Source organism: Lissotriton helveticus, chromosome 5_1 (genome assembly GCF_964261635.1).
Source record: "Lissotriton helveticus chromosome 5_1, aLisHel1.1, whole genome shotgun sequence".
Taxonomy (NCBI): domain Eukaryota; kingdom Metazoa; phylum Chordata; class Amphibia; order Caudata; family Salamandridae; genus Lissotriton; species Lissotriton helveticus.
Window position 1 is genome coordinate 53,377,000 of NC_136065.1, and position 18,352 is coordinate 53,395,351.

An 18,352-nucleotide genomic window follows, 5' to 3' on the forward strand; every position below is an offset into this window, starting at 1 on the left:
CTGTGTCTAGTCTTGAAGCGCCACTTTTAGAAGTTGGCATAATTGTGTAGTGAGTCTGCTGGCACGTGATTGGCTGATGAGCCTGGGCCTGCTGGTGGATGGACTGTCTGTTTGAGTAGGATGGGGTCTGCCAGGCCCTGGAGGAGGGGGTCTGAGTCAGCCGTAGATGAAAGGCCCCCATCTGCTGTTAGGGAGGGGAGGAAAGAGCGTCTGGTGGAGCCAGGCTGTGCCTGTGGGCCCACCCTTGATGGCTCTCCCTCCTGATGGCCCCCTGTCACCTCTGACCTGAGGCTGACAGGAGAGGGAAACCAGATACACCCAGAGCTTAGGGCTCGCTTACACAAAGACTTCAAAGCCTTTTCTGTGTATAAGAAGGGGCTCTGCCCCTTCCAAAATGTTCTTGTCTTGTTCGTGTTTTCTGGACTTGAATCTAGCAGGGGTGGGCGCTGCCCAGCCCCTGGATGCCTGGACTCCTGGGGGGACCCCTCTGCCCTGCCTGGGCTGAGGGGGGGACTTGGCTTTACCCCTGGAAGCTCTGGGACCCTTGGCAGCATGGAGAAGCTGCATTTTCATGGGGAGAGCGCTGGAACTGTATTCCTAGTGCCTGGAGGCGCTGAGCTTCCCCCTGAGCGCCTGGGAGCGCTCTGCCTGTGTTCTAGCGCTTGGGAGCGCTTCATGTCACCCCAGCGCTTGAGAGCGCTCTGTCTGGACTCTCTAGCGCTTAGGAGCGCCTTATGCCTGGTGATAGCGCGGGACGCGCTGAGGTGTCTGGCCCGTATTTATTTGATTTACGAGAGCCCACCTCGCTTCGTCATTCCCTGTGATCGCCGCCCGCCTGCCTGGATCGGACCCGGAAGTGACTGACCGGCCGGCCAATCCTGTCGCGGCCGGCCGGAAGTCCCGCCCCCGCAGTCGGCGGGAAGGAGAAGAAGAAGGAAGGCGCGGGAGATGGCGGCGGTGGACGGGGCTCCTCTCGGCTGAGGGAGCCCCAAGGAGACGAGGCGGCCGGCTGGCAGGGCGCCCGTGTGCCGAGGGAACCCTGCAGAGGAGAAGACTCGTGGTCGGCCACCCGGGGCTCCCGTGCGCGGAGGGAGCCCCGGCGAGGAAGATGGAGGGCCGGCGCGAGGCTCCCCGCATGGAGGGAGAGCCTCGAGGCAGCAGAGACGTGTCCCCGCCCCGCCCGCGATGGGCTGCCGGTGAGTCTGGGCAGAGGGGGACAGAGGACAGGAGGGGCGCCGGGGCACGGTGACTGTGGCCAGTGCGAAGCCACGAGGGCTTCAAGGGCGGCCCCAGATGGCAGTGGGTCACCCCAACGCTTTGTGAGCCCAGAGAGGCTCAAGGGGCTCGTACGGGCATACTGGACTTTGGCGCATTTAGGGTGGGCCCAGTGGGCAGTGGGTCGCCCCAACGTGCGTGAGCCCGGAGAAGCGCGGAGGGGCCATATTTTGTTTAAGAGCCTGTTTGGCTCCAACGACGGGGCCAAGTTGTTTTTAGAGCCTGTTAGGCTCCGGGGGTATTGCAGAGAGTTTGAGCCCCCAGAGAGGGACTCCCACGATGGCCGCATTTGTTTGTTTAGAGACCCGAGAGGCTCTGGGCCATTTTTCAGAGATCGAGCCCAGAGGAGGGCTCCAACGACCCCCACAGTTGTTTTAAGAGCCTGCTAGGCTCAGGGGGCATTTCTGTGGACAGAGCCTGTGTGGCTCCAACGGAGTTGCGAAGTTTATTGTCAGAGCCTGTGTGGCTCCAACCTTTTGCGCAGTTCGTTCTAGGGCCAGTGAGGGCCCCGGCGCAGTTTTGAATCTCCAGCTGCCCAGCAATTAGTGGGCAGCTGCACCGTTTAGGCGCAATTTCAGGAGAGTCCCTGCGTGGGACAGCGAGGGCACAGCGGTGCCCGACCTTCACAGCTGCGCAGCACTTAGTGCCAGCTGCAGCGTTTAGGCCCTTGTGAGAGTTTCCAGGGGCCCAGCAAGTAGTGGGCCCCTGCATCGTTTAGGCCCTGACATTGAGACTCAGGGCGTTCTAGCCCCAACAAGGCCAGTTGGCCTAGGGACTGCCACGGGTGGTGGCTTATGTAGGTTTTGCGCAATTGTATGGTTCTTGCACCTCTGAATGTGATGTCTTGCATCATGTCTTATTCCTGCACCTCTGAATGTTTTTAGACATCATGTGACTCTTGCGCTACTGTATTATTCTGGTACCTCTGAATGTAATTTTATTGCATCATGTGCTTTATTCTTAACACCGCTGAATGTGTAGGTTTATACATTATGTGTTTCTCTTTACTACTCCTCTGAATGTATATCTATGCATCATGGGTAATGTGTTCTCTCTTAGACCCCTAAATGCTGTGTGATACTTAGGTGGTTTTCCTTTACTACTCCTCTGAATGTGTTTCATACATCATGGGTAATGTGTTCTTTCTCAGACCCCTAAATGCTGTGTGATACTTAGGTGGTTGTTCTTTTTAGTACAGGCGGTCCTAGTGAGGTCCTGGTCCCCCGCATGACAGTCTCCTAAGGGTTTAGGGTTGCGTAGGTGGTACTTACCTGTTCCCAGTAGTTACTGGATGTGATCTATAACTGTTACTTTGTGTTACAGTGAAGTTTATATACTTTTATTCTAAATTCTGACAAGTATTTCTATATCTGCAAAGTGTTGATTCAGACAGTGGCCCATGTGGCCCTGTCCTGTGTAAATAATCCCTTGTGAATATTGCCGTGCCAGTTGGCACAATGTACATGTGTGATTTCTATCTGATATGTTTTGACAATACAAAAGTTATTTTAATATAACCTTGTGTGGAGTCTCTTTTGTGGTGTACCTAGTATGTTGTTGCTGATGTGCGCTGACGCAAATGCTTTACACATCGCCTCCGAGTTTAGCCTAGACTGCTCGCGCCATGCTACCTAGAGGGTGAGCAGGGGTTATCTTGGCGTGTGACTTCCTTGCCCTGACTGGAATGGTGGTTTCGGCCTGGCTTTGGCGTCAGCCTTAGCCTACCCGAAATAGCCGGTTTCCAACACCCCCCCCCCCCCACACCTGAGAAACCTGCACTGGCTCCCCGTCAACAAGAGGATATCCTTCAAGCTCCTCAACCACGCACACAAGGCACTCCACAAGAATGGCCCAGCCTACCTCAACAGACGGCTCTCCTACATCCCCAACCGCCAGCTACGCTCCGCCGACCTCTCACTCACCTCCGTCCCACGCATCTGAAGAACAACCACCGGTGGGAGATCCTTCTCCCACCTTGCCACCAAGACATGGAACACCCTCCTACTGAGCTTACAACCGACCCAAGACCTGCTGACCTTCAGGAGGATACTCAAGACCTGGCTGTTCGATCAGTAGTGCCCCACCCCCTCCGCGCCTTGAGACCCTCGCAGGTATGTAGTGCGCTTTACAAATGATTGATTGATATCACTCGTGACGTGGTTAGTGACATCAATGATGACATTGACAAACCCACTCACTTCCCTATGCAGCCTCATACACCCAATCTTATGTCCACACAAGCACTCGCATACCCATTCATAGACCCATACAACTGCTCATACACCCACTCATCCATACAGCTACTCATGCACCCACCCAGTCACACAGCCACTAACACACAGGCTTATACACCTATAAAGCCACAAATGCATGCAGTCACTCGCCCATACAGGCACACACACACACACACACACACACTCACCCATACAACCACTGACTCAACCACTCACTTATCCATACAGGCACTCGCACACCCACACACTCACCCATACAACTGCTGACACACCCACTTACAAACCCATACTACTCACACATCCAGTAACATACCCATGTAACCACCCACACAGCCACTCCTACCCATACACCCTCACAGATCCATACACCCACGTAGAAACCCATACAACCATTTACAAACACATACAACCACTTACAAACCCACTCACACAACCACTCACACACCCATTCAACCACGGACACACCTATACAAACATTTACAGACCCACGTACAAACCTATACCACACACAACTGACACCCACATCACATTGCTTCTCAGAAACCCACACTCTCCCAGCCTCTCGTGCACCCACTCACACCCATATAGCCACTCAAACGCCCACTCACACACTGATACAGACAGACACAGCCACACAGATTGCATGTTAAAAATATCATTCATTGGTAGTACACCTACTATACTAATTTAACTCTTGTAGGTTAGTCTATATGTTTAATTCTCATATAACTCTTAGATGTCACGAGTCATGTAATATGTGAGGTCATAAGAAGTGTATTGCGTCGCGCAAGTTATGGTTAACCCAGGTAACTACAACTGCTGAATTCCTATGGTTTTGTGTAAGTGAAATCTGATTCTAAATATAAACGTCCCTGTAACTGTTGGTTTTTTAGGTGAATATATATGTACACACACACACTTGGTAGCTCGAAACTCATGAAACAGAGGTGCTAGAGGCCTAAGGTGCAAGCTAAATAAACTTGAAGAAGGGAGGGGGGGGGGGGGGGGGGGGAGTACCCTGAACAAATGTTCTGGTTTCTGAGATATGAGGATGGATTAGTTACTCACCTGTAATCCTAGTTCTCATCCAGGGGTATACTCATCAAAGTTATAATCTATGAGATCCCGCACATGGGCGGGGATTATTCATAGATTATGACTATTGATGAGTATCCCCTGGATGAGAAGCAGTAGAATTAGCTGGCTGCAATAAAGGATGAAATCTGAGAATGTGCCATTCCCCCTATCTCTATTTAACTCACCCGATAAATCAAAAGTTCGGTGATCAAGGATATTGAAGGTGGCTGAAAGAAATGTGAAGAAAAACACTGACCGAGAAGGTGCAGCTGTGGAGAATATTTTAATTTCTCAATAAAACAGACATTCCATGTTATATTTATTTTTTAATCGCATCTTTTAATACTTGACATGATGGAAGTCCAATATTTCAGCGTTAGTGGGGTCGCTGAGCACATGGTAATCTTTGCCAAGACCCAAACACAGCTCTGCAGTCGGATACAAAACACTTTATAAATATATATTTACCTGCCCTTTCTTGTTATTTCATTGCAGAATTAGGTTAAAAATAAACCCGTGTTGCTCCCCCCACCCAGCTTAGCCTCCTTCACTTGCACAATCCACTAGTGTGAATGCAGCAGATGCCAGGCAATGGCTGCGAAGCAGCAGTCATGTCTGCCATGTTGGTTGGGTATGCTTAGCTCTCTTCGCCCCCGCAGGAGGCAGTTCTTGTCCCTCTCATCTCCGCCAGTTTGCACATTGTGAACAATCACTCCTTTGGCTTGTTGACAATCACTTCTCCTAGGGAATCCAGCACCTCCCTCTTGTAGTCTTCAAAGTCGCCCTCAATCTGGTTGGCCGACTGGTCTTCCACCACCCAGAGCTGGCAGTTGGTTTCTGTGATCAGCCGGGCATCATGGCTGACCACGATCACCGCTAGAAGGAAAGAGGCAAACAGTGAAAGCTGCAGCCAGGGCTAGAAAGGATGAAGCAGAGCAGCAAGACTGGAGGAATAGATTACTCATCTCCCAGCAGTTCTCCAGGATGGATCTCTTAGATTCACATTAGGCAGTTATTTAATAGATTCACATTACACAGATGCACATTAGGAAGCTATTTAACGCTTGAAAGAAGGAATAGTCATTTCTAAACGCAAAGTAGGGTCAGACGGGGAGGCATCTACGATGTACACTCTCACTCAGCAATGCCTCAAGACTCAAACTATTGGTTTCTAGTTTCTCCTTGTGCCAAGCCGCTCATATGAAGATCTGGGCACCGGGAAGATACACCTCTACATCTCAGAGAGGTCATGAGGATGGCATGAGAAACTAGAAACTGGGAAACTTGGCTGCGCTTGATAAGCTTGTGGTCAGAGGTGGCTGGCTAGTCATGGCTGGAGGAAAGGCGATCAAGAGCCACGTGATCAGAACTGCCTACTTTCAACGCAAAGTTCTAGAGACTTACATTTGTCTCTTCACGTAGTGTTTTCCGTCAACTTAGAAGCGGCACTGCCTTACTTTCTACTTACTGAACACGACATCTTAATGTCCTTGATTACCTACTTGACTCGATGTGACCAGACTATGGAGTAGGGAATCTGGGATGCGTGGTCACATGCTGGGCACATTAAGTGTGCCTGCATCCAATATGCCACCCGTGTGCTCGATTCGTGGAGGTTGTATTTTTTCAATCTATCACTTCTCTTTAACGAGGATTGTGACAATTAAAGGTACATCAATCGAAGTCACGACACAGGGCAGAGAATATACCCTCTGACAAAAGAATGTGACCCTTACATAACCCAGTGAATTACAGACTGATTTGTTGTTGAGGTGTATAGCACGTTTACCTATGCCCCCGAGTGAAGACTGCACCTGGAGCGCCTCTGTCCCTGGTGAAACGTCTGTCAAGAACCCATAATGTGAGGGGGAATGCTAAAGGCAGGGAGTGGGAAAATAAATCTGCATGTGCTGTCGATTCACCGGTCAAATAGGTAATTATGGATTCACAGGTAGCCTAGGTTCATGCTGTACGAGACTGAAATGTCCCCAAAACTGCCATGAAATATTCACACTTTTGCTGATGTCCTTCCTATTTTATGAGCTGGAACAGGTCATGCAGAGTTCAGCATGCCAGTAACCTCTTTTTTTAGTAAGCACACCTTACCTCTGCACTTAGCGCTTTTCTATGTCAGACATTGCAATCCCTACGAGAGGCTGAGATTCTTATTGTTTTAAATAATTTTGAAACGGTCACTGTTGGCTGAATTTGAAATTTCCTTTACAGTTTGTGCTAGCCAATGAGTCACTTTAACCACATCATTGCTTGAGCTATTCTCCCTCTGTGCTGAGGGTCAATAGAAACGGGAGTGGTCATGACGAGCTCAGCTCGTCATGAGCACACGAGCAGTGTAGTGCATGACAAGCTGAGCTCGTCATGTGCATCGAAGGGGTTAAGGGGGGCTGAGATGTAAGTTGTCCAAACCTCTCTAAAATGGGTTCTGTGGCTGAACTTAATTTGTAACCAGATCGAGCAGACATGTCATGGCGACTGACTCAGTCAGAGCTCCGCTTCCACATTTGCCTGTTCTAGTGGTCTAGAAGTGGCTGGGCCCTCTCCTACCTCCTCCTCGTTAGTGTGCACACGAGCGTGGGTGTGCTGCTGGCGAGCCAAAGGCAAGAAAACAGCGTGTGTGCGCCTGTAGGTGGCATCATAGGCCTCAGTTGAGACGCCATCCATCGCAGGTGTGACAACACGAACCCCATTCAGGAGTCAGCCCTGTATGTGGACATCCATTTCTGTGCGTCCCTAAATGTCACCAGCGGATTAGAAAAAGGGCAGTGCGTAAAATCTAACTGGGAACCTAATAAAATCTTCAAAGTCCACTCCACAGAATGGAGAGGAGGGCGGTGGTGACAAATACGCAGTCAGAGGATTACTGAAGACAAGTAACCCATTCTTCTGATGAATACTTCTAACCACATATTCCCCCACACTTTCGTGGCGAGCCGTGCATAAATTACACTCCATGTACAGTAGCAGGATCAGCGGTACAAAAGGGGGTGGTGATGGACGGAACATCTGAATCAATCAAACACTCACACCCAGTCAACAGACCTGGGTTTAATCCATCACCGTTCTTTAGCTCACTCAGCCACCCCAGTTCAGACATGGCCATATGCAAATCAGTCTGACCCTGTGCCTCATGGGAACAGTCCAGCCCGAACTGCCAAGCCATGCCTTCCCTGGACCGGAAACAAGCTTCAGAGGACCGGTTTCTGGCATTTCAGCCGTCTTCAGCCCGGCTTGCTTGAATCCAGTGGCAAAGTGAACAAGGGACTCACGTCTGAGCATACCCTGCCACACTTATGGCGAACAAAGCGGTACAAAAGGGGGTGGTGATGAACGCAGCATCTGAACCAATCAAACACTCACACCCAGTCAAAAGATCTGGGTTAAATCCATCACCGTTCTTTAGCCCACTCTGCCACCCCAGTTCAGACATGGCCATATGCAAATCAGTCTGACCCTGTGCCTCATAGGAACAGTCCAGCCCGAACTGTACAGGATCAGGAAATTATTTAAATATTTATATTGAGTAACATTCTCATAATATCTGAAATATTTTCTAAAACACCACACAAATAAAAACAGTTTGTATAAGTAGTAATCTACACTACAGTCGGATTTCTCTGGGTGGATAAAATACACTTTATACTAGTCACTTAACGGGACACTCACCTCCTTTATATTCGTTTACAGCCTCTGCCAAGGCATCAATAGACTCAATATCCAAATTATTCGTGGGTTCATCCTAGAGAAGAGAAAAAGAACAGTGAACAACTCCCTAGTTTACATATGTACTAAAGAAGGTCTATCATCTCTCACACGACTGCACATACATGATTCACTGGAAGGCCTCAACATCCCTCAAGTCTTCGAATGCTGGTCATACAGGCTGTATTACACTAACTCACGACCACTGCCCTCTGCCTTATGCAGGAGGTGTGAAATACAAGAGAAAGCCATATGTGACTGCCAATCTGCAGTACACCAGTATCTGACTGAGTCAGCTTTCCAAGATATACCCCAGCAAATAGTTTATCCAGAAGCCTCCCAAAACGTGCTGTCTGAATGCGAGGAACCTGCACTGATATTGATGAACCCTAAAGAGGACTGCACGCTTATACACACACACCCACGGGCCCTGCTGTGAGTTTGGGATTCATTTTGTAAAAACAGCAAGGTGCCAGTCAGGATCTGTGCACTTTTCTAAGCTATTCCCTTGCACGTCTGTAGGTGATGCCATGCAGCTCCGCATCCAGTCCATTCCACTCTGAAAGCGTTGTCGCGCCTCTACATAGCCGTCACCTCCGTGCCCGGACCTTGGTTTCTTTCTGCTCGTTGTCTGCGCCGTCAGACAAGGATCCCTTAGAATTAAAATTGTGCCAGTGTGAGGATTCCTAGAATGGAATCTCATTCGAATGGACCAGGTGAGTTCATTCCACGGAATGGGGAGGAAGATGGGTCGGTGGGGAATTGATGGTTAGATCGAGCATCCACCAAAAAGAACGTCGTTACCAAAGGTAATGTAACTTTTTCTTGTGATGGATACTTCTAAAAGCAGATTCCTCACCTGCTGAACAGAACAGAAACGGTTTTGGTGGAGGGATTCCTGTCTGCCAAGATGACACCAACCACTTTGGGAGGGTGGGGAGAGTGACAGCCATCAACTGTCGCCACTAAACCTCCACGCATGGAGATGTAGATTGTGCGGGTTTAGTACCGTCCCTGCTGCTGTGACAGAAGATCCTCCCGAAGGGGCAGTTGGATCGCAGGACAGATGATCATGGCCAGAAGTTGCGTGTAATTCTGTCTCCTCACCCAATCCAGAGCCACTGTGATGACTTGGGTCTGGTCAGAGGCAGGAGAGTTTTGAGGACAGCCTGGCCTACATCAGCTTGCTGCTTTGCTTTCACATCTACACAGTAGTGTTTAGTGAAAGTGTGTATGGTGGTCCATGTGGCTGCTCTACATATGTCCTCAAGAGGGCTATTTCCTAGGAAAGCCATGGATGCCCCCACTTTTCTCGTAGTGTGTGCTCTTGGGGGGACGGTTAAAATGAGTTTTGCTTTTTGATAACAAATTTGAATGCATTTAACTATCCATCTGGCTATTCCTGACTTTGATATGGGATTCCCTTTGTGTTGTGGTGAAAAAGCAACAAAAAATTGCTTTGTTTTCCTAAATGATTTTGTTCTGTCCACATAAAGCAGAGCTCTCTATACATCTAGTGTGTGTAGGGCTCTTTCCGCTACCGACTGTGGATTTTGGAAGAACACTGGCAGTTCTATTGACTGATTAATATGGAAAGTTGATACGACTTTTGGCATGAGTGTAGAGGTTCGAAAGGAGGACCCATAAGTCTGGTAAGTGCTATATTTAGGTTCCAGACAGGGGAACGGGGGGTGTCTTGGAGGAATCACCCTTTTAAGACCCTCCATAAAAGCCTTGATTGCTGGGACTCTAAACAGTGAAAGGTGTTGCCTGTTTTGAAGGTATGCTGCTATAGCAGCGAGGTGTAGTCTTATCGAAGAGTATGCTAAGTTACATCTTTGAAGATGCAGTAGGTAACATATAATGTTCTGAATGGAAGCATCTAATGGGTTGATTTGGTTATTGTTGCAGTTAATAACACATCTCTTCCATTTAGCTGCATAGCATGCTCTAGTAGTCAGTCGTCTTGCCTCCTTAATGATGTTCATTCAGTGTGGAGGTAAGTTGAGGTATCCAAATTCTAAGACTTCAGGAGCCAGATCGTTAGGTTCATCTGATTGGGATCTGGGTGTCTGATTTCTCCATGGTTCTGAGTTAGAAGATGGGGTGCGAGGCGCAGCCTTTGATGAGGAACTACTGAAAGCTCCAGGAACCTTGTGTACCATGGCTGTCTCGCCCATGTGGGAGCAACTAGGATGAGTGTGAGTGACTGTTGCCGCAGTTTGCGTGCCACCAGCGGAATCAGTGGTGCTGGGGGAAAAGCGTACGCAAGTCTGCCTGACCAGTTCATCCATATCACATTGCCCTGTGACAGAGGATGTGGGAATCTGGCGGCAAAGAACCAGCATTTTGAGTTTTTGTTTGTGGCAAACAGGTCTATTTCTGGGTGCCCCCACTGTTCGAAGAATGGCTGGAAAACTTGGGGGTGAATCTCCCATTCGTGATGTTGGCTGTGTCTGCTGAGTAGATCCGCTATCTGATCGTCTTTCCCTGGGAGGTGTTCTGCTAGGAGAAAGATGTCTTTTGGAATTGCCCACTTCCATATGCTCTGTGCTAAGTGGGACTGCTGTGGGGAGTGTGTTCCTCCCTGCTTCTGGATATAGTACATGGCTGTCATGTTGTCCATCCGGATCAACACAGTCTTGCTGTACAGGTATTTTTGGAATGCTTTAGGGCTAGGAATATTGCTAGCAGCTCTAGTTGGTTGATATGCAGTTTCTTTTGTTTGACTGTCCAGAGCCCTTGTACTGTGTACTGAAGGAGATGGACTCCCCAGCCTGTCAGTGATGCGTCCGCTGTAAGTACTAGTTGTGGAACCTGCTCTTGGAACAGTCGCCCCTTGGAAAGGTTTTGTGGGTTCCACCACTGCAGAGAGTTGTAAGCGCGACTGTCTACCAACACTAGGTCTTTTAGTTGTCCTTGAGCTTGGTTCCACTGCCGTGCTAGGTATTCTTGCAATGGACGCATTTTGAAGTGAAATGAAATGAAAAATTACACTTGTATAGCGCAAACTACCCGGAGGCCTCGCAGCGGGCATGGGGGACAATGAATATGCAAGAGGCCATCATGCCTATGAGCTGCATGATGACTTGAGCTGGCAGAGAGTGTTGTGGCTGAAAATTGAGAATGAGCATCTGCATGCTGGCTATCCTTGCTGAGTTTGGGTATGCCTTTGCCACTGAGGTGTCTATAGTAGCTCCCAGATATTGTTGTGTGTGGGATTGTTGTAGATGCGATTTTGGGTGGTTTATTGAAATCCCTAGGCTGTGTAGCAGCTGAAGTGTTTGAGACGTGTCTCTTGCACACTGTTCATATGATTTTGCTTGTATTAGCCAATCGTCTGGGTATGGGAACACATGGATGTGTTGCCTCCTGAGATGTGCAGCTACTGTCGCTAAGCATTTTGTAAACACTCGTGGAGCCGGGGTTACCCCGAAGGGGAGAACCTTGAACTGGTAGTGCTGCCCTTCTATTGTGAACCTGAGGTATTTTCTGTGAGCTGGATAGATGGGTATGTGAAAGTACGCATCTTTGACGTCCAGTGTTGCTAGGAAGTCTCCTTGCTGTAGCAACGGGAGCACTTGCTGTAGTGTGACCATATGGAAGTGCTCCGACAGTATGTATTGAATTAGGGGTCTGAGGTCCAATATTGGTCTGAGTGAACCGTCCTTCTTGGGAATAAGGAAGTATAGGGAGTATACTCCTGTCCCTTGGTGTTGGAAAGGGACTGGCTCTATGGCCCCCTTTTCCAGCATGCATCTCACCTCTTGTTGCAGCAGGGTGATGTGTTCTTTGGACATAGGACGGTGTCTGGGTGGTATGTTTGGTGGGGTAGAAGTGAGTTCCAGGCAATAACCATACTGGATAATTTGTCTCACCCACCTGTCCGTGGTAATTGCGTTCCAGACAGGTAGGAACTGTTTGAGTCTGCTTCCGACCGGTGTTAGGTGGTCTGGAGGTAGTGTGATGAAGTCACTGTTTTGTGGCAGTGGAGGCTCTGGTGTTATTGCCTCCACGTCCTCGTCCCTTATTATTGTTGCCCCTATAACCTCCTCTGTTGGAGTTCTTGTTAAAGGAACCATGGATGTTCCCTTTGTATGTAGATGAGGTCTGTGAAGTATTGCCCCGTGTAGCTGCTCTGTATGAGGAGCGTCGAAAGGAACCTCTGTGTTGTTGAAACTGAAATGCACCCATTGATTTTGCGGTTTCCGTATCCTTTTTCATTTTGTCTAAAATGGTGTCGACTGCAGAGCCGAAAAGGAAGTCTTGATTGACTGGTTGGTTAAGAATGGTGGATTGCACCTCGTTCTTAAAGTCAGAAATGCGTAGCCATGCATGTCTTCGTAATAAGACGCTAGTGTTAATGGACCTGGCTGCAGTGTCAGCCGCGTCAAGCGCACATTTAATGGAGGCGTTTGTAATAAAATTTCCCCTCCTGTATGAGGTCAGTAGCTTGTGCCTTGAAAGGCTCAGGCAGGTGTTGCATCAAACTTTCAAGCTGGTCGTAGTGTGCTCTGTCGTAACGAGCCAGTAGAGCTTGTGTATTTGCAATTCTCCATGAATTGGAGGCATAGGATGCTACTCTCTTACCCGAGGCCTCTAGTATTTTGGACTCTTTATCAGGAGGTGGAGCTTCTCCTGTTGTCTGTGAGTTGGCCCGTTTGCGTGCGTTGGCCACCACTAGTGAATCTAATGGCAACTGACCTCTGATATAAGTAGGGTCTGTAGGGGCCGCTCTATATTGCTTTTCAATCCTGGGATTGATTACACGTGCTCTGGCTGTATCTTTAAATATATCTGGCGCGTGTTTTAGGACCCCTTTCAACATAGGAAGTCTTCTGACATTCTTCTCAGAGGTAGGGAATGTGTCAAATAAAAAGTCCTCATCTAAAGGTTCATTGTGCATGTCTACGTTGTGGTACTGCGCTGCCCTATCTATTAGCTGGTTGAAGACAATGGTGTCGTCAGTAGGTGATGGCCCTGTTGGGTATGAGGTGGTGTCAGGGATGGGATGCGTGTCCTATGGATCAGTGGGCTCTACTCATTGTTCATTTTGAGGGTTAGGATCCTCTGTATAGTTAATATTATATTGAGGATCTTCCCCTGTGTCGCCCTCATAGTCCCCAGAGTGCGTAGGAGAGTAAGGAGCAAAAGGCGTAGTAGGCATAGTGGAATAGAAAGGAATGAAGGGTCTAGAGGGAGAAGTCCCAAAGTCCTTTTTCCTTAGAGGAATGGGGGAATGAGGGTCATTTTCCAATGTCCTCTTTTTCCTGTGTAAAATAGTGACTTTACCAGTCTCAGGGTTGATATATATTTTTGCCTGATCCTCTGATGGCTCTGGGTGGAAGAGTTCTTCTTCCACTGTCCGTGGCTGTGTCTGACTTTTTTGGCTCAGTTTTTTTTGGATCCACCGTTGCCTTCGGGTCGACAACCTGTTTTGGTTCGACGACTTTCGGTGCCTTATTGCTCTTCTTCGGCTCGGCCTCTTTGTCCGGCTCGACGACTGATTGCGGATCGACCGGATCTTAAAGTTCGATGCGCTTTCTGTGCTCGACAGATTTTTTAGGTTGACTGTCTTTTGTCGAGTCGAGGGTTTTTCTCGGATCGACCGCTTTTTTAGGAGCACTTGTCTTTGGGTCGGTGCCTTTGTTTGGCTCAATAACCTTTTTCGGCTGGGCCACAGGCTTCGGTACGACGCCCTCTGTGACGGAGACCTTCGGTTCGACGACTTTTTGCGCAGCGGTCTTCTTTAGGTCGATGGCCTTCTTCGGGTCGACTCCCTTAGGCTGTACGGCCTTCTTCAGTTCGACGCCCTTCGGGTCGACTACCTTTTTGGGTTCTAGAACCTTCTTTGGGATAACGTTACTTGGACCTGGGGTGTCTGAAGGTTTAATCTTCGAAGCCGAGCCGGATGGCGGGGCTGCCGAATGATGTTTTGGATCGAGGCTAAGGCCTTTAGGCGATGCCTCGATCGGAGCCTTCGGTAACGGGGTAATTGGTGTCGGGGGCAATGTACTCACGGTTTGCCCCGGTGGGACTTCGTCATCGGAGTCCGAGTGGTCCTCGACGGTGACTATCTCTAGATCCGAATCTTCCCCTTCTGGAAGTTCCTGTTCATCCTCGAAGATGTTGCCTGGTTCCGGTGCCTGTCGCTGCATCTCTTGCCTAGCGGCCCGTCGAATCCGGATCGTTTTCTTCGAACGGAATTGGGCACAGGCAGGTTTCTTCCGTGTGGTCTGGTGATAGGCACTTGTTGCATACTGTGTGTCTGTCAGTATGCGGGAACTTGGAGTGGCATTGTGGGCACCTTTTGAACGAGATCCTTTCCATCGACAGCAGGCCCACGTGGCGTCGAAAAGGCCCAATGGCCCGCGTCGACGACCAAGTCGAGATGGAAAGCTTGATCGAGTCAAGAAGTACAGAGCGAGAACAATACCGTCAAAGTCGAAGGCCTTTTGGCCTTTAGAAAAGTTTAGTTTCGATTCCGAAGTTGGAGTATAGGAATAACATCCAAACCCAATGGCGGAAAAAAACAATCTGAAGATGGAGAAGATGCCCATGCGCACTATAGTCCAGGGGAGGAGTCACCTATCTCGTGATACTTCGAAGACTCTTCCAGGACAACAAGGTGCAATCATCCGGACCCAACACTAGGCGGCGATCTATGCACAGATATGAATTCAGCGGCCCACATGCCTCGAACATATATATTTATTATATAATACTCTCTAACACGCTTCGATATCTCTTATTCAGAGATTAACATAATACTTTGCAAAGAAACAGTAAATAGCACAGAATACACAGTGGGCCCCTGGGGGAGGGGGAAAACCATATACTAAGAAAGTGGTATAAGAACCATGACTCGGGTCAGGACAATGTCAAGAGGACGTTGAAGTGCTGGGGACCCACAGAACCCCCCAATGTAAGTAGATAGGGACCCCATGGAGAGCATGTGCAGTGTGGGAACACGACCGCGTGCTCCAAACAAGTCTGTGTGTAAGTCGTGGTTCGATTTTTAAAGATTTAGGACCTTTCCCAGTCGACCCTGAAGAAACGCCATGGAAGATAGAAGATTGGAGAGTCACCCCACCCATGGATACCGAAGTACAGGAGTTACCTATCCCAGGGAAGCCGGGTGCATAGGTGTGAAGGTGTCGGAAACCGCCATCAAACCCAATGCAGGATTTCAGGAAAATGCTGCTGCTGAAGGAGAAAGTGTCCGGTGGAATCAAATGTGGATTCTAGATGAGGTACCTGCAACCAGAGGGGACAGTCTATGCCACTCAGGAGTGACCAGGAGACTTGGAATACAAATGCCCTCCGATGTCAGGTGTTGCAGGGGAGATAATGATTACCTTAACACTGCAGCTGTGAGGACCAGGCGACACTGAGGAAGACCAGGAGCCGTGGACGAGCTGTCCCACATCGGATTTCGAGTGCAGAGGGGTCGGTGTTCGGCAGGAGCACCAACAAGCCTTTGCAAATGCAACACATGCAGAAGTCGAAGGTGCGATGTTGGGACTAGCAAGATCCAGGGAAATCGCCACAAGCAGGGGAGTCAGGGCAGGCCCCAAGCAATCAGGGGAGCAGAAGAGAAGCAAAGGTGACCCTCAAATGGACCTATAGGCCCGAGGCACCGGAGCCTTGGAAGGTTCCTGTATGATGCACAGGCATAGAAGATGCAGCAGACTGGAAGGGAGACACAGTCGAACCCAAACGAAGTCCAGAGTGCCCAGACGGTAGTAGAAAAAGTGGTGTCTGATCTGAATCTTGTCACACAACGAATCTCTGGACCCACCCACAGGTAAGCCGTTAATGAATATGCTACTTACCAGTATGCATCTGTTCTTGGCATGTAGGGCTGCTGACATTCATATCTATAGCATAGATCGCCGCCTAGTGTTGGGTCCGGATGATTGCACCTGGTTGTCCTGGAAGAGTCTTCGAAGTATCACGAGATAGGTGGCTCCTCCCCTGGACTACAGTGCGCATGGGCATCGACTCCATCCTTACATTGTTTTTAGCCATTGTGGCAAAGATGGCGTGCAATAGTGTAAACGATGACCATGTCTAAGAGTAAGTGTAAGAAGAAGAAGTCTGCAACCGCTACAGGCGCCGGGGAGGAGGGCGGGCGATATGAATGTCAGCAGTCCTACATGCCAAGAACAGATGCATACTGGTAAGTAGCATATTCAGTTCGAGGCATGTGGGCTGCTGAATTCATATCTATAGCATAGAATACATAGCAGTCCCTCCATTAACGGCGGCTGCCTGTGCCAGTTGCAGAAGCTTGAAAAAGTGTTCTAAGAACAGCCTGCCCTACAGCTGCCTGCTGCTTGGAATGTACGTCTACACAGTAATGCTTAGTGAACGTATGTGGTGTAGACCATGTGGCTGCTCTACATATGTCTTCCAAAGGAATATTGCCTAGGAACGCCATGGAGGCCCCCAACTTGCGGGTGGAGTGGGCTCTGGGGGGGGGGGACCGTTAAAGTAAGCTTAGCTTTGTGATAGCAAATTTGAATGCACTTAACGATCCATCTGGCAATTCCTGCTTTGGAAATGGGGTTGCCTTTGTGCTGGGCTGAGAAGGCATCAAAGAGCTGTTGTGTCTTTCTGAAATCTTTTGTTCTGTCAATGTAGTACATCAACGCTCTTGACATCAAGAGTGTGGAGCATTCTTTCCGCTACTGTTTCAGGGTTTGGAAAGAATGCGGGCAGTTCTATGGTTTGGTTGATATGAAACTGCGACACCACCTTTGGAAGAAACTTATGGTTAGTGCGCAGCACCACCCTGTTGGAATGAATCTGAATAAATGGCTCTTGTACAGTGAGCGCCTGCAGCTCACTGACTCTCCGCAGAGAAGTAATGGCAATGAGAAAAGCCACTTTCCATGTTAAGAATTGAATCTCACAGGAATGGAGAGGCTCAAAAGGCGGGCCCATCAACCTGGTGAGGACCAAGTTGAGGTTCCATACAGGAGCTGGCGGGGTCCTGGGAGGGATGACGCGCTTCAGGCCTTCCAGGAAGGCTTTAATGGCAGGCACTCCAGACAGAGAGATGCTGCCTGTTTTGAAGATAAGCCGCTATGGCGGATAAGTGTATCCGAATGGAAGCATACGCTAGATTGCATTTGTAAAGATGTAACAAATAGCAGATGATATCAGGAATGGATGCATCTAGCGGTTTGATATTGTGGTCAGTACAGTACAGTAAATGACAAACCGCTTCCATTTCGCTGCATAGCAAGCTCGGGTAGTGGGCTTTCGTGCCTCCCGGATGATGTCCATGCATTCTGGAGGCAGGTGAAGGTAGCCAAACTCTAAGACTTCAGGAGCCAGATCGCCAGGTTGAGCTGTTGCGGGTCTGGATGCTGAATGTCGCCATGGTTCTGCGTCAAGAGCCTGGGTGTGAGGCGCAGTCTTTGATGCGGTACCACGGAGAGTTCTAGAAACGTGGTGTACCATGGTTGGCGTGCCCACGTTGGAGCAACCAGGATGAGCGTCATCGAGTGTTGCTGGAGCTTTCTTGCCACCAGCGGGATTAGAGGTGCTGGGGGAAAAGCGTACGCAAATCTGCCTGACCAGTTCATCCATATCGCATTGCCTTGCGACTGTGGATGAGGGAACCTGGCGGCAAAGTTTTGGCATTTTGCGTTTTCCTTTGTGGCAAACAGGTCTATCTCTGGATGACCCCACTGCTGGAAGTACGGGCGGAGTACTGATGGATGTAACTCCCACTCGTGCATTTGGTGGCTGTATCTGCTGAGCAGATCCGCCATCTGATTGTCCTTGCCCGGGAGGTGTTCCGCCATGAGGAAGATGTTCCTCTGAATGGCCCACTTCCACATGCTCTGAGCCAGATGAGACAACTGTGGAGAGTGTGTACCTCCCTGCTTCTGGATGTAGTACATGGCTGTCATGTTGTCCGTCCGGATCAACACGACTTTGTTGCACAGATGAACTTTGAAGGACTTCAATGCCAAGAAGATTGCCATCAGTTCTAGTAGTTGATGTGCATCTTCTGTTGCTGTGTCGTCCATAGT

At 49.3% G+C, this 18,352-nt stretch overlaps 1 protein-coding gene across 1 annotated transcript in view; it reads right to left on the minus strand.

Annotated features, from left to right (window-relative positions):
• Window positions 1-4,850: 4,850 nt before the first annotated feature.
• ABCF1 (ATP binding cassette subfamily F member 1) overlaps window positions 4,851-18,352 on the minus strand; it is a 254,988-nt gene continuing 241,486 nt past the window's right edge. The window contains exons 28-29 of the mRNA XM_078641704.1: window positions 8,268-8,340; window positions 4,851-5,462 (exon numbers count right to left, since the gene is read on the minus strand). Of these exons, the coding sequence (XP_078497830.1) occupies window positions 5,296-5,462; window positions 8,268-8,340 (240 nt within the window). The 3' untranslated portion in view covers window positions 4,851-5,295. The remainder of the gene's footprint in view (window positions 5,463-8,267; window positions 8,341-18,352) is intronic.